Raw genomic sequence first — 14,955 nt, 5'->3', positions numbered from 1 at the left:
TCGTTACCCAGTGTGGGAAGTAAAGTGGGGCTCAGTGTGGAGCCCCCAAGTTACCTGACTTGGGATCTTCCCCAGCTGTAATTAAGCGGGTAAGGGTGTTTGGTGGCCTCACCTCCTGGGGCCTTTGTGTCAGAAGCATGAAGCTGTGTGTTGGTTCTGTTTCCAGTACCTGGTGCCAGGGCCTTGCAGGTAGTGCTCATGGTTTCTTTCCCCTGGACTTACCTGGAAGAAAGCATAGGTCAGGGGCGTTTTTGCCTCCTGTAGCTGGAGGGGGATCCATAGGCAGGTCCAAGACCCACATCCCCTGCATTCAAGTCCAATGCAATAGAACCTGAACCCTGGATATTTTGTCCTCATGCAGTACTGGGAGTTGAATGCAGGGCCTCACACATGATTAGGCAAGCTTGCAATCACTGTGCCCCTCATGGGTCATCTTGAGCCAAGCTCTGGCTAGCTTAGAGGGGCCCATTCAGTGTCTTACATTCCCATGTCTCATCTCAGTCTCTTGTTCGACCTGCTCATGACAACCTCCTAGTGACATCTTTCCACAGCCCAAGGTGGGTGGAGTGGTTTGGTGTAGAACATGAGATGTGCAGAGGACCAGCCTGAGCCAGTCCAGGTCCCTCCTTTTCTGTTAACCTGAAAATGTAGAAAAGTGTGCATGTGTGCGTGCGTGTGTGGGGGGGTGTTGGCCCAGGCCTGGTGACGCACCTCCAAGATGACCACCCTTCCTCCCAGCAAAATGCTGGCCAAGCTTGGAGAAAAATAGTATTTATTGCCAGGTCAGGGAGGGGAGCATGGGGCTGGGCAACTCAGCCCTCAGAGAACTGCCGGTAGAGTCGCTCTAGTTGCGGCTCTAGCTGCAGCTGGAATGGGATCTCCAGGATTGCAGAGAAGCCTTCCACCACCGTAGGAGCTTCGAACTGTTTCCTGGTAGCAGAAAGGGTGGTAAGGAGAGGCCAGGCCCTACCAGCCCACAGCCTACTAACTAGAGTTACCTGTAGCCGAATATGACGACATCTGACACTGGTGTGTGAGAGGAGCCAGTCATCTCCCGGAACTGTTAGGGGAGGGTTCAGAGTGAGGACATCAGGGGGAGGGAGGGGCAGGGCAAGAGGGAGCGGGAGGGCAGGGGCTCACCCGGTTGTTGTGGCGAGCCTGCTCCAATGTGGCAGTGAAGAGGAAACAACGGCAGGGAACACCTGCATCCCTGGCACACTGGACATACCTGTTGAGGCCAGGAAAAGCGCTGTCACCAGGCCCTTGCCAGCCCTACTAGAGACCTCCCATGGGGGCCAAATACCTGGCCCTGGTGGGGATGTCTGGATTTGTGTTGTCGATCACCACGCGTTTCCTCTGCTTCAGAGCTGCCTCACAGGTGCTCACACAGCGCTGCCAGGAGCCTAGCGTATCCTGGGGACAGAGGAGAGCAGGTCACAAGCAGGAATTGCCCAACAGGGAACAGAAGATGAAAGGGGGGGGTCCTGGTGGGGGCAGGGCAACAAATCAGAACTGCAGGAGGGAGGCAGGGGTGCTGGGCAGCAGCCCTGAAGGCCCGGTTGGGGCAGCCAGGGAATGAACCAGTGGGATGGTGCGGGGCAGCCTCTTACCCTGTTCACATGGACGTACCCAGCTGACACGAGATGTTTCTTGAGGAAGGTGGACTTCCCAGCTGAGAGGCACAAGATCACTATCAGTGGATACCCAGGATCCAGAAGGACACTAACAGCACCCAGAGATGGGGATCAGGATATCTCACCCCCAGGGAATCCCACGGCGACAACCACCTCTGGGTCAGAGCTCAGGAGGGAGCTGGACTCTGGGAGGCAGAGAGGCCCTGAACAGGAGACAGTCCTCTAGAGGGGTGGAACAAGAAGTTGAGACCCTCATTCCCCTGCTTGTTCCCTGCCTTCCACCCCTCGGGCCTCACCGGGTCAAATGCTGGGAGGACAAAGGCTGCTGCGGGCTGCTTAAGGAAGAACTCCTCCGGGGTGGCGAAGGACAGGCCAAGGTTGAGTGCAAACTGGGGCAAAGGCAGAGGTGAGGCAGAGGTTGAGGGCGGGGTGCGGGGCTCACCATTGGTGACTGATCCCCAGGTGACCGATCCCCAATCGGTCACCGGCTCACCAATCGGTCAGCGCAGGAAAAGTCTTTCTTCTTACGGCCAGGGGCCCAGTTGGCTGGGCGGCCTGCTGCATCTAGAACGCACGAGGATACCCTTCACTGCCAGCAGGTTTGGTGAGAAGGGTCTCGGCCCACCCGCAGCAGCCCCAAGCCCTTACCTCCCACGAAGATGCTGTCCCCCACAGAGATGGGCACGCCCTCGTTGGCCTGGAGAGACAAACAGAACCCGCTCCTAACAACTGTCCCTCCACAGTAAAGGGCTCCCTGGGGCAGCTCCTCTTGGTCTGTGCCCTGCATCAGGCCAGATCTCAAACCTCTCAAATCCTCACCATCACAGCCCTTCTCACGCTTCACTGCCCAGACTCAGGCCAGAGCAGATAGGCTTCCAGGCTCCCATCCCCGCTTAGACCCCACATGTGTTCCTACTCTGCTCCCATGGCCCCAAGGCGAGGCCCCACCCTCTCACTCACCTGGGTCCACCAGGTGGACATCCACACTGGTGAACACACAAGGCTTGGGGCCTTCACACCAGCTGTCACTCTGGCCAGGACCACTTCTGCAGATATCCATGTGGCTTCTTCCCTCACCTCCCTTAGACTTTTACTCAAATGTCACCTTCTTAGAGAGGTCCCCCTGGCTACCGTAGGAAAATCACACCCTACTTCCTATTTTATACTCATGTGTGCATTTATAGCTGGCTGCCATCAGCGGTCTGCGAGTACTGCTAGAGCGGGCATGCCACTATTATTTACCAGGATTTTCAGCTCAGAACAAACCATTGGTTGAATGAATGAACAATCTCAACCACTGATTTTTTTTTTTTTTTTGGTGGTACTAGGGATGGAACCCAGTGACTCAAGACATGCTAGGCAGGTGCTCTACAGCTGAGCCACATCCCCAGCCCTATTTTGTATTTTTTTTAGAGACAGGGTCTCACTGAGTTACTTAATGCTTCACCTTTGCTGAGGCCGGCTTTGAACTCATGATCAGTGAGTTTGATCAGCTGCCTTTGAACTCAGCCTCAGCCTCCTGAGCCGCTGGGATTTCATGCATGCGACACCGTGCCCGGCTTATTTTATAGTTTGAGACAGGGTCTCCCTAAGTTGCCCAGGCTGACTCAAACTTACCCTCCTGTTTCTGCTCCTGATGCAACCTCTGACTTCAGCTTAATAGTACTGGCCTCATATACCAGCACCTAGGAACTGACAGCTAAACCACACGACAAGGACTAAGGGAGGAGAGAAAGGAACAAGCCCCAAGAAACAGGGGCTGGAGCAAGGGGAAGAGGTACAGCTCACCTGCTCCTGCAGATGGTCCCACATGCCAGTCACCGGCTTCCGATACAGGCCTGCATGGGTAGCCACCAGCACCTGAAGTGGGGCAGGGGTCACACACCATCCTCAGCTCTTCCAAGCCCCAAAGAGCTGCTCATGCTCTGGGATATATAGCTCATGACAACTGCTCATGGCTTGACCCCAGCAGAGGCCTCTGTCCCATACATCCCAGGGACTCTCTCTGGGTTTGTCTCCCACCCAAGGGTCTTTGTTACCCTACCCTGGCCCTAGCCTCCATTCTAGTCATACCTGAAAGGGAACCCCCAGCTTCTCTACCACAGCCTCCACCTTGGCCTTGAACTCCTCTGCTGGCAGTTTCCCTCGTCCAATGCCCATCTGGTTGGTGAAGATCACCAGCTAGGGAGTAGACAATGTCACCAGGGCCTCCTCATCAGAGACCCTGTCGCGCTTGCTCACATAGGCACAGACCTTGTAGCCTTCTGCTTCCAACTCCTTCAGCTTGCGTGGAATCTCTAGGTACAAGACCCTGGAGTGGGTGGGAAGTGGACAAGTGACCTGGGGCCTGGAGGGGTCAACCAGCTCCACTCACTCCCTTCCCTTGCCCCTCCTCACCTCCAGTCACTGGGGCCAGTGGGAAACACCTTCCCAGAGCGGGTGGTGATGAGGGTCCCATCCAAATCAAAGGCAGCTACCTGGTGTCACCAAGAACAGAGGAGGGGCAGCATTGAGATACCTGTTTCTTCACTCACAGGATGAGTCACAATAACACTTCGATGCAGGGAGATGGTTTTCTGTAGATATGACCCAACAGGGATGAGGCACAGATACCTCTGTACGCAGCACCTGAAATCCTACTGTCCTGTCACTCCTGTGTCCACCCCACCTCTGCATTTCTAGTATTAAAATGAGGATTAGTTTCTTACCTAATCTCCTCCCCTGAGCTTTTACACCTTGGAGATTAATAACTACAGGGGAAATAAAACCAGAGCAAAGCTTTTTTTGGGTGCCCACTGCCTGTCAGGGACCAAGGCCACATACTTTTTGGGAAGTCATCATTTCAGAGGTGAGATGTAGACTCAGCATGGCCTTGACTACATCTAAGTGCAGTCTGAAGAGCCCCTGCTGACCTGTTCCTGGTCATCCTACTGATTCCTGGGTGGCTACCAAGGGGCAGCAGAGACCAACACACATTTCCCCCAAGGCTAAGAGGCTGACAGCCTTGCCTAGGATCACATTTGAAGTTCAGACTGAATGCCCAGCCTAAGGCAGAACCTCCAGCAGCCTCACCTTGCCCCGAGGCTTCACCCCAGGTGCTGTGAACACTAGCAGCTTCTCCAAGCTCTCCCAGCCAGGGGATGACATCCTTAAGCGCTTTTTCTGCTGCTTAGCATCCTCCTCCTGCTCTTCATCTGAAGCTACTGGAGAGGTGCCAGGCGGAGTATCTGGCTGGGATCCTGATGTATGGGTCTCTTCCCAGCGCAGGGTCAGTGGGTGGAGGCCATTGACCAAATATAGTGTGTCCCCCACCCCCAGAGAGCCCTCCAACCCTGGTTTCAACTCCTGGGTTCCAGCAGTTGAAGGGTTAACGCCCAGCTGCAGAGAAAGAGGGAGGGGCTGGGACCAGCTCCACCCACTGTGAAAACCTCCCCCCCACCCAATACCACAGGGTGATTTAGTCCACCTACCAATCAGACCCTTACAGGCTTCCAGTCTTGCCCAGTTGAAAGGGGACAGATGGATACCCAAATAAAACCCACAACTCTTTTTCACCAGCACACCCCCTTCTTCTGGCCAGTTTTCTACTGGGTCTATCCCCTGCCAGTTTGCAACTCCCCTCCAGACCCTACCCCCAGACACTGCTGCCCCTTGCTGAAGCACTGGTACCTGTTTCACAGCCACTGTCCGGGTCTCAGGGTCTGCAACCAGCTCCACTAGGGGATGAGGGGGTGGGGTCAGGATCGCATCCTTGTGTGAAGGGCACCCTCATACTGGGGAGCGGTGGCCAGTTTCAGGCCACAGAATGGAGCTACAGCATCCATTCCGGAGGGAGTAGGAGACAGTTTATTTCTCAATGGGATTGGCTCCCACTGAGTCCCTAGGACTGCGTGTGGCATGGTCCTTGCCTACGAACAGGGCAGATACTTTCATATAAATAATAATAAGCGAGGCTTGACGCAGGCCCTGGGCTTGCCCTGTTACCATCCACGTCCACCCGGCTTTTACTTTTCTCTGTAGGATCACCTCTCTTCACAAAGGTGGCGGCCAGTTTTAAACCTTCAAATGGCCCGACAGCAGCCTCCGGTGCCCACTGACAATTCTCCCGGGGTTGGCTCCACACCCTCTCCCCCAAGGTCAGGTACAGCCTCTCCTTCTGCGCTCCCCAGAAGGCACCAATCGACTCCTGGGCTGGACGCACCACGCAACTGTGCCTAGTAGCCGAGCGTCCCTGGGTGCATCATTCTTTAGGATCTCGTTCCCGCCTCTAGAGCAGGCCACACCCCTTCCCGCTCAAGCCCGTCCCCACCTTGGTTTCTGGAGCACTTCCGGTCCGTAACACGAGTGAGGGGACCCCTGCCCAGGACCAGAGCCTGCCGGTTAGAAGGCAGGAAGATGGGAGGGGCTCCCCCAGCGGCGCTCTCCAGCCACAGGCGGCCCTGGACCTCCTCCTCAGCCATCCTGCTGCCGGCCTAGGGGAAAGTAGATTCTGGGGTCTGAGCGACAGGTCGTCCTCGTGAACTACAGGAAGCCCCGCCTCCACCTTCCGGCACCAAGGTTCCCCTCCCTCGGTTACCGGCCCCGGAAATCCCACCCCCTCGCTGTCGCTTCTCAGGCGACAAGGCCGGCCCCAATCCCCGGTGAGTGAAGTTCCCACCTCTCCCGGCAAAGGCCAAGAACGTCGCGCGTACATCCCCAACTCTCACCCGTGCTCGCCGCTCCGACCAGGAAGACTCTGCGAGAGGTTCTGCCCGCTACCCAGAGGGCGGCTTTCAGCTTCCGGCGAACGGAAATGACTGTCCTAGCCCCGCCCCCTCCAGTGCTTAGGGTCCTTCTGCCGCTCTGCCCTTCTTCCCTCTTGCGGCGTCGCGAGCCTCATGCCGTTAGGCGGAGTGGATCCTCCATCCATAGACTTTTTTTCTCTTTACACGTTATCCTCTTATTTTAATCTTCTTTGCTGGAGAAAATTGCAACAGGAGGAAGCTTTCCGACTTGACGACCATCGTCAGTAAAAGAAATTCAGGCCCCCTAGTCATCTATCCTACTTTTGTTTTACCCCCGATGCTGCAGTTAAATCCGCATCTATGAAGTGGAGATACTCGTTCCCAGTTGTGGGTTAATAGGAAGATAAAGAGTTGATGTATGTAAGTGAGCGACAGTAAGGCTGTTTTGTCTTTTTCCATTGTTAACACTTCTCAGGTGGTAGTCTGACGATAGGGGATGAAGATTCCATTTTTTACCTTTCCCTATTTTTTTTTTTTTTTTTTTGCTTCTGGTATTGGGGATTGAATCCAGAGGTGGTCTGCCACCGAGCCACCTTCCCCCCAGCCCTTTTTTATTTTGAGGCAGAGTCTCGCTGAATTGCTCAGGTTGGCCTTGAGCTTGCTAACCTCCTGAGTCGCTGGGGTTACGACGTGTGCTCCAGCGAGCCGGCTGAACCTAGTCCTGACTTCGAACCAGGTTCCACCTGCTGTCTAATCGCCCCCAGCATTCTTGTGGGAAACGCCCGCCTGAAGATTCCTGGATTTGTTTGGGAACCTTAGCATGCTCTCCAGAGACCTATTAATTAAGGGCCATTACGATTCCATCACTCATTCCGCTTAAGGTTGGAGTTCCATAGTCACATAGGACTGAAGTGGTCTCCACGACCCAGTGAATTTAAATTAAAACCGAGACAAGGGGCTGGGGATGTGGCTCAAGCGGTAGCGCGCTCGCCTGACTTGCGTGCGGCCCGGGTTCGATCCTCAGCACCACATTTAAAAAAAAAGTTGTGCTCCCCGAAAACTAAAGAAAATTCTCTTACTCTCTCAAAAAATTCCAACATTCAGCTTTGCACCGAGAGTCAATTAACTGCTGCTCTCCGTCTTCGGAAAAATGTAGAACACCTAACACACCTCACACACACTCATAGAGGTAAAACTCTTTAATCTCAGAGCGCCCCTCCCAACTTCCGACCCCCCCACTCTCTCCCCCACACCAGGGCCGGAGAGTGAGCCCCCTGCCCTCCACCTCTGGTGGACGAGGGCCCTTTAAGGCACCTGTGGGGGTGGGGGAAGAGGAGCGGGAGCTGGTTCCGTCCTGGACGCAGGGACGGGCTTGGATTGGCAGGTTTTTGTGGGATGGAATCAATGAGGTGGGGTGTCAGACGCAGACACGGGACTGGGCCATCCCTGAGGTGGCCAGGGTCACAACTGTCAGGACTAGGGGCAAAAAAAGACCCCAGCCCAGTAGTGTAAAGCCATAAACTGGAAGCCGCAGTTCTGGGCAGTTGTGGGCGCCGGAGGCTTGGCCGCTGTCCCCGCGGAGCCAGTGAGGTGGGACAATTCTGGAAGGGCGGGCGGGCGGGCCTCGGGAGACTCCAGCCAATCACAGAGCTGCCCAGTCACCAGGCTCGAGTCAGGGCCACCACCCACTCCTGGGCTTGGCAGTGCTCCTTCAGGGACCTTCGCTGAGGCCGAGCTGACCCCGGGAGGTTTGGGACCGGCCTGGCCCGACGGCGGCCGAAGCAATCAGAGTCTGACGCTGGGCAGAAAAATGGGCGACAGACCCCACGCGAAGAGTGGCCGGATCGCACTCCTGGGCGGGAGATCGAGGGCTGGAAGGGCGGCGGGAAGTGCAGGGCGGGCCAGTCCCGGGACCGCCGATTCGTGGGGACTGTCCCGGCTCCGGCTGGGATTGGCCAGCCCTGGGGGCGCGGCGGGGGTGTAGTGTGGGCGGGGCGGACGCGGCCCGGGAAGCTTTGTGGGCCTCAGTATTTCCGCTTCAGCTTTTGGAAGTCGCTGGTGTTGAGCCGAGGTCGTGGCAAATCCCCGAAGACCTGGGTGTCCTCAGCCTCCCGCAGAACCAAAGCGCGCATGCTCGCCGCGATGCGGTCGAGGTCCGGCGAGGAGGGCTGCAGAGAGGGCGGGGTGGGTCAGCACCCTCAGGGCCCGCGGCACACACCCAGAGCTCCAGCACTCAGCCCCTGCACCCTGGGCGACAGGCCCGCTCCCAGCTGGTCCCGACCCTCCCGCTTGGGCCCTGCGATGCCCACCGCCAGCCATGCTCTCTTGCTCCATTCTTCTACCCAACTCACACCTCCTCTGGCAGCTTTGTTGGCCTCTCCCCCTCCCCATCTTGACCTGTGTGCCACCACAGCTGCCTGTCCCACCGCAGGGAGGGGTCTCAGGCACCATTTGGGCTAAAGATCCAGTCACATTCCAATCAGACCTCTGCTGGGGACTAGTTAGCTGTACATAAAGAGATTTTGCCTTCCTAGGCCTCAGTCTCCCCTTCTGAAAGATGGGTATAACAGGGCCCCGGGAGGGCTGAAATTGGATAGCCATCTCAGAGATGGAGCAAGGAAGGTGAACTATCAGGTGGTCTGCATAGAAAGGACCCTCATATCCACCATCAAAGCCCTCCAGTAGGCTGGGAGAGGCCATAGGCACTAGTTGGTCAGGAGCCCATGAGGAGGACAGACAGCCCAGGGTCCAGTACTAGGAGGCCTTGAAGGTTCAATCGGTTAAATGTGTGACCATAAGCTGCCAACATGGACAGCAGCGCTGTACCTGATGCCTCACTGGGCCCTTCTACAACCTGGGGGCAGAAAAATGGGCGACAGACCCCCCACGCCCATTTTTCTGCCCAGCGTCAGATCACTCATCTCTAAGTAAATGGACACTGAGTCTTGAGGGGGACAATGCCAGGCCTTCTCCCTTGCAGCCCACTGCTCTTCTAAAGGAAGCTGGGTTCCAGTCTCAGACCTCTGGGAGGCCATGCGTCCTCTCAGTGCCTCAGTTTCCTCATGGCTTCAAGGAGTTCCAGTGTTTGGTAGCTGGAGCTACCCCAGGAGCGCAGAGGAGGCCTTCCGAACCGAACAGCATGGCTACAGCTGCAGGCCTGTGGCTGGAAACCTGCCTCTCACGGCTGAGTGGGCTTCAGTGAGCTCACAGGTGAGAAGGCAGCAGATCTGAGGGCTTCGTGCAGCAGGTGGCTCTGAGCCTGTCTAGCCTCCCTCCTCCCCAGCCCCACCTGCCCCTCACCGGCCCGTTCTCCTCATCTGATGACCGGGCCTCTGTCCTCTTCTCCTTGAAGGCCCAGACAGGCACCGACACTGGCAGAGACCGGGCATACTGCTGTGTGGGCAGCGCCGAGGCTGGGGGCATGGAGTAGGCTGGGGGGCCAGCTGGGGTCTCCTCACTCAGGCTGCCATCTGTGAGAAAGGGGTACTTCAGCCTCTGTCCCCGTTAGCATTCCTGGTTCTTGGGTGTGGGGATAGCGGGGGACACTCACCATCTGTGCTCTCAGGGTCTGACTCGCAGAAGGGGGGCAAGTCCTGGAGGGTTGCATCCTCATCCATCACAAAGAGCCCTGAGGATGGTGTCAAGAGGCCCTGGCCAGTCAGGTTGCTATCCTGCTACAAGTGCCCCAACTCCAGCCACTGTCACTGCTTTCTGGGGGCTCCTGCAATTATTAGTCTCTCAGCCTCAAATACACGGTGCTCGTTATCTGTCCGGTCATGAGGAGAATTCATCTGTCAACCTGTCACACCCTCAGATGCAAAAAATACCCTGGCTAACAAGGAGCCTCTAAGATCTGTTTTGGACAATCAATGTGACTCAGAACATAGGCTTACAGAAAATGCCACATTGTGACACCTGCTTGACAAAAGGAGAGGCTCTGAACGATTGTGTCGCTGGCTGGAGATCCCACAGCAAGTAAGTGACATCACCAGGATTTCAACTACGCACACCTGGCTACTGTCTGTACCTTCCTTCTTGGCAGGTGTTGTCCAGCAATGGGAGGAGGCCGAGGCCAGGCATTGGTGACAACAGACAGTAATTCCTATTAATTGATTCCCCTGCACTCTCTCTCACTCCTCAGAACCTCAGTGTCGAGTGCAGCCTCTGGGAGGAACCCCTGCAAGCTGGCTGCCCCCTGACTGGGGTGGCTGCTGGGTGACGTTTCACGAGACACAGTCCCAAGGGCCTCGGCCCCCCCCGGAGAGTCACAGCAGGCAGCTAGCCAGGACCAGATCCCCAGCCCCTGCCTGGCACCTTCTTACCTCCGTTATCGCTGCCACCCAGCCGCTCCCCGGAGGTCTCTGTCTCCGTTGGTTCATCCTCCTCGTCCTCCTCATCCTCCCTGGCCAGGGCAGCCTGGGGTGGGCTTGGGGCAGGGCTGGGCGGCTGTGGTTCTGGTGGGGGCCCGGGGGGCCGGGCAGCAGCAGCTGCCCTATGAGCTTGGGCAATGTCATGGAGGCAGCGCCGGGCAGCCTCAGCCAGGGCCCCACGGCCATGGGCTGCATAGGCACAGGGCCCCGGGCGTGGTGGTGGCGCAGCCGTCAGCAGCACCAGCTCTGTGCCTGTCCGGGCCCGGAAGCGCTCGGCGGCCCCCACCACAGCCTCCCACAGCTCCTCCGGCCGCCCTGACGCCATCAGCGCCCTGTGGGCCAAAGCAGGACAAAGGGGGATGAGGCTCAGGTGCCCATACTGTTCCCACCCAGCCTCGTCCACCTGCCCCCTGGATGCCACTCATGTCCCTCACATCCACTTTGCCCCGCTAAGCTTGGTGCTTTCTGCAAACCTGCTACTTCCCCGGGCCCCTCACACCACCCCTCACTCACACCCACCTCCCTCCTGCCCCAAATATCTGCACTGTCCTTTCCCAGCCCCAGGTCTCCTTTTGGCTCTGCCCTGTCCCACATGCGAGTCAGGAGTCCTTGGAATGTGGCAGCTACAAGCAGAGAGGTGCTATGAGCGTCACAGCCATGCCGGGTTTTGAAGACAGTATGAAGAAGCAGAAGGCAAAACTGCTCGGTAGCCGTCACTCACTCTGGACCCCATGTTGAAAGGATGGCAGTTACACATACTGGCCAAATAAAACAGATGGCAGAAATAAATTTCATCTGTTTTCTTTTTCCAGTGGCTTCTAGGAAACTGGCAGGCTGGCACTGCATTTCTGTTGAACAAGCTGCACCATCACCCCAGCCTCCAGTCACATAACATGAGGCCCAGAGGGTCATCTCCACCAAGAGCTGACCCTACCACTTGCGGAATTCCCAGGACAAGGTGGTCCCCACACCTGGAAGACTGAACCTCCATTCAAGGCCAACCAGTCACTCATCCTGTGTGAATGAAACTTCCCTCACCCCTGATTAAGCCAATTCCCCTCCTTGGGGCTCCTGCATCAGAGCAACCTCCTGTTACAGCCAATCCCCTCAGGAAAGGATTGAATAAAGGGGGGAAAAAAAGCCATGTGAGCTGCTCTCTGCCTAGAAATCCACCCGCTGAAAGCTTTGCGCTTCCTATGAGATGCTGTCTTGCCACCTTGTCTGTAAGTCTTCCTTGGTTCCCAAGTGGACGACATCCTCCTCAGCCCCCACAATGCTTAGGCTCCCTCCATCCTGGTCAAGTCACCTCAGCTAGTGACAGCTGTACCACTGACTGCCTCTCTTATCAGACTGCGAGCTCCCCTAAGCAGGAATCTGTCTCTAGGACAAGTCAGCTCTGGACAACATCGGTGGGAAGGCCAGAGGCAGGGGACTGGCTTCCTGCCCTGATTCCAGCCAGCTATGTGACCCTGGGCCATTCTTCCCTCCTTCTTCCCCGTTAACCAAAGCAGTAAGCCAGAGCTGCTGGGGAGCTGAGGAGCTTCCTTGGAGACATAATTAAGTACCCTGTCACTGGAGGGATTCAAGTCCACCAGAGGCAGGGTGAAAGGAAGCAAGGAATCGGAATTCAACTTTCAGGCCCTTTTTGATTTGTGACCACAGAAATGGGTACAGGAACTCGATGTCCTCACCTCACCTCCTCTCAGCTCACTAAGGTGGGGGCTGATAACCCACAACAGGGTTCAGGGAGTACACAACTCTGCTGGGAGGGAGGTCCACGAAACACATTCCATATTCCAGGCAGGGCCCGAGGGTGGAATCAACTTCATCTCACTCCCCACCCTAAGGGGAAGGGAGAGTATCACCCCACTTTACACTTGCAAACTCAGGCTCAGGGAAATTCAGTACCTTGTCCAGGGTCACACAGCCAGAAATAGCAGGGCTGAGGCCAGGACTAGGACAAGATCTAGAGAGTTCTTAATCCTGCCGACCATCCTGCCTGCCTCAGGTGGGAAGATTCATGATCTTCTTATCCAGATGGGGAAAATGAGGCTCAGTGAGCTTAAGAAACTAGCCAGAAAGCACACAGCTGGACAAGGCAGAAGAGGGGCTAAAACCGCTGTCTGTCTGATCCCCAGGTCCTGCAGCACTGGGAGGTGTCCAGTGTCTCATACACTCTCAAGTTCTTTCCATCTGATGAAGGAAACTCAGGCTCAGAGCAGGTACAGACTGGTCTAAAATCACAGGCAGGTCCTGACAGTGACAGACATGGCCTGGGCTCTCACTTTCCTGGGCCCCCTATGTGTACATGCAGAAAATAGAAGAGGACATTAGGATCCAACTACCTCTTTGCACTAGAACTTGGGGTGGCCACAGAGCTGACCAGTGTGAAAACGGAGGCAAAGCAGGTTGTGAAGGTCCCTGCACCTCAGACAAGAGGCAGGGGCAAAAAGGACCAGGGACTTACACAACCTCTCTGCCAAGGCCTGAGGGCTCTCTGGACTGCTCCCCAACAGGGCAGCAAAGAGCTAGGAGCCTCCCGCCCCTTCCTCTGGGAGCGGGTCCAGTCGCCTCTCAGGAGCCTCACCCCCGTGGAGTTTAAGATTGGGGGTGGGGCATGTCCCCTACGGGAGGGCGGGGGGGGGGCGGCAAGGCGACTAGCCCCTTCATATGGGATGTGGAGGGAAGAAAGGTGAGGAAGAGGGGAGGGGGAGTGAGGAAACTGACTCCAGGAAGCGGTGAGAAAAGGGCAAGCCCCCAAAGCCTAAGGGATGCTAGCGAAGCCCCCCACCTGTCAAGCTGGAAGCGACCCTCGCCCGGAGGGGTGAGGAACGCGAGCATGCACGCTGGAGCCGGGGCAGGGTGAACGTCGGGGACCAGCTGCGCCGCTCAGACCCATTCCCACCACGCCCGGGGTCCAGGGAGGACCCACTTCTACAAGAAAAAACAGGAAATCCCGCCCAGGTGGGGCCAGGACCGGAAGTCCCGCCTTTGGACGGGTGAGGGGCGCCGCGAAACCCCCCCCCCAGCGACACCTAGGTCCCGTGGCATGGCCCACGAGTCAAGGTGAGGATCCTGTGGGTAGGGACACCGGGAAATAAGGTTGTCTAGGATTTTCCTGAGGTCAGACATGACGGTTCCCATGGGAGACTCTCTTCCAGCATTCAGCCAAAGGTCGCTGGACGATCTCTGCACGCTGATTGATGCAGGCCGTACCCCTTCCGTGAACCGATAGCCCTCCCAGCGCCCCCTCTGCCTCCGGAACGCCAAATCCTCCCCATACCGCGGTTCACAACGCCGCCTCCACTCACGTGCCCGTAGCCAGCATGGCCGGCCCGGCGCCGTCGCCGCCCTCAAAAGGCATGGCGGCGCTGCGTCACTTCCGCGTGGTTGCCCCTCCTCCACTCCGCACACTCCTCCTCCCTTATTCGGGTCTCCTGAGACCAAAATGGCAACAATAGATGCTTCATCTAGACCAATGGGGGCAATAGTAACAGCAGAGTGCCCATAAATGAGATGGTGAAAGAAAGGTTTCCGCGCAAGCCTAGGCCACTTCGATTTGCCCCCAAGAAATATGGCTGACGGCAGATCCTCACACAGGATTGTAATAAACTCAGGCAAGTGACCTGACATCCCTCACCCGTAATCAAGTTTTTCCGCAGACACAAAAAATGGAGGAAATCAGAGCCCGTCAGCGACATGGCATCCAGTCTGGCTTCATTTTCTCCCAATGTGTATGGACACTCCCTCCCACCAACCGACCCCCCAGCAGCACAAGACTGGCAAATATCCAATATGGCAGCATTTCTTGCTTCGGTTTGCCCAGCTTCAAAATGGCGGCTCAGCCCACTTTCCACGGTGACTCAGGAATTCGTCTGGGACAGCTTCGTTTCCGGGGGCATTTACGGCTGCATCCCGTAATCCCGAGCCCCTCCGAACGTCTTGTGTACATCTCCTCTCACCTTTATCTGTTCCTCTTTTCCAACACCTCGCTTTCGGGCCCCGCGGAGAGATGAGACTGCCCCGCATTAACATGGCCTCGGCCGACCTATTAGGGCCGTGCCCTTGAGCAAAATGGCACCTCTTTGACTTCGATGCCAGTATACAGCATGGAAAAATAAGTGGACGTTTTGGGGCGAACTCGAGCTAGGGGAGGCGGAGCTCTTGGACCCTCCCACTTGTTTACTGCGTGGCGAGAGCGGAGACGCTGCGCCTGCGCACCCTCTG

At 56.7% G+C, this 14,955-nt stretch overlaps 2 protein-coding genes across 9 annotated transcripts; both read right to left on the bottom strand.

Moving 5' to 3' along the window:
- Positions 1-670: 670 nt before the first annotated feature.
- On the bottom strand, positions 671-6,781 carry Pnkp (polynucleotide kinase 3'-phosphatase). The gene is made up of 17 exons (XM_026406259.2): positions 6,292-6,781; positions 5,944-6,106; positions 5,304-5,350; positions 4,707-5,012; positions 4,032-4,111; positions 3,888-3,945; positions 3,708-3,815; positions 3,423-3,494; positions 2,283-2,331; positions 2,128-2,198; positions 1,931-2,023; positions 1,760-1,856; positions 1,611-1,672; positions 1,304-1,413; positions 1,141-1,228; positions 999-1,060; positions 671-930 (listed from the first exon to the last, which is right to left on the bottom strand). Exons 1-17 carry the CDS (start codon positions 6,325-6,327, stop codon positions 813-815), a joined length of 1,620 nt encoding a protein of 539 aa, XP_026262044.2. The 5' UTR covers positions 6,328-6,781; the 3' UTR covers positions 671-812.
- A 977-nt stretch (positions 6,782-7,758) lies between these two features.
- Akt1s1 (AKT1 substrate 1) lies at positions 7,759-14,860 on the bottom strand. Of its 8 annotated transcripts, none has more exons than XM_026406190.2 (6): positions 14,691-14,860; positions 14,012-14,198; positions 10,681-11,060; positions 9,909-9,986; positions 9,659-9,828; positions 7,759-8,526 (listed from the first exon to the last, which is right to left on the bottom strand). In XM_026406190.2, exons 1-6 carry the CDS (start codon positions 14,761-14,763, stop codon positions 8,383-8,385), a joined length of 1,032 nt encoding a protein of 343 aa, XP_026261975.2. In that variant the 5' UTR covers positions 14,764-14,860; the 3' UTR covers positions 7,759-8,382. The 8 variants fall into 8 exon arrangements, with proteins under 8 accessions (XP_026261975.2, XP_026261977.2, XP_026261976.2 ...); XM_026406192.2 differs by having other exon boundaries at positions 14,012-14,165; XM_026406191.2 differs by lacking the exon at positions 14,691-14,860 and adding an exon at positions 14,369-14,548.
- Between the last annotated feature and the right edge of the window lie 95 nt (positions 14,861-14,955).

The sequence above is a fragment of the Urocitellus parryii genome, chromosome 15 (genome assembly GCF_045843805.1).
Source record: "Urocitellus parryii isolate mUroPar1 chromosome 15, mUroPar1.hap1, whole genome shotgun sequence".
NCBI classification, from domain to species: Eukaryota; Metazoa; Chordata; class Mammalia; order Rodentia; family Sciuridae; genus Urocitellus; species Urocitellus parryii.
This window is presented reverse-complemented; position numbering and strand designations above follow the sequence as displayed.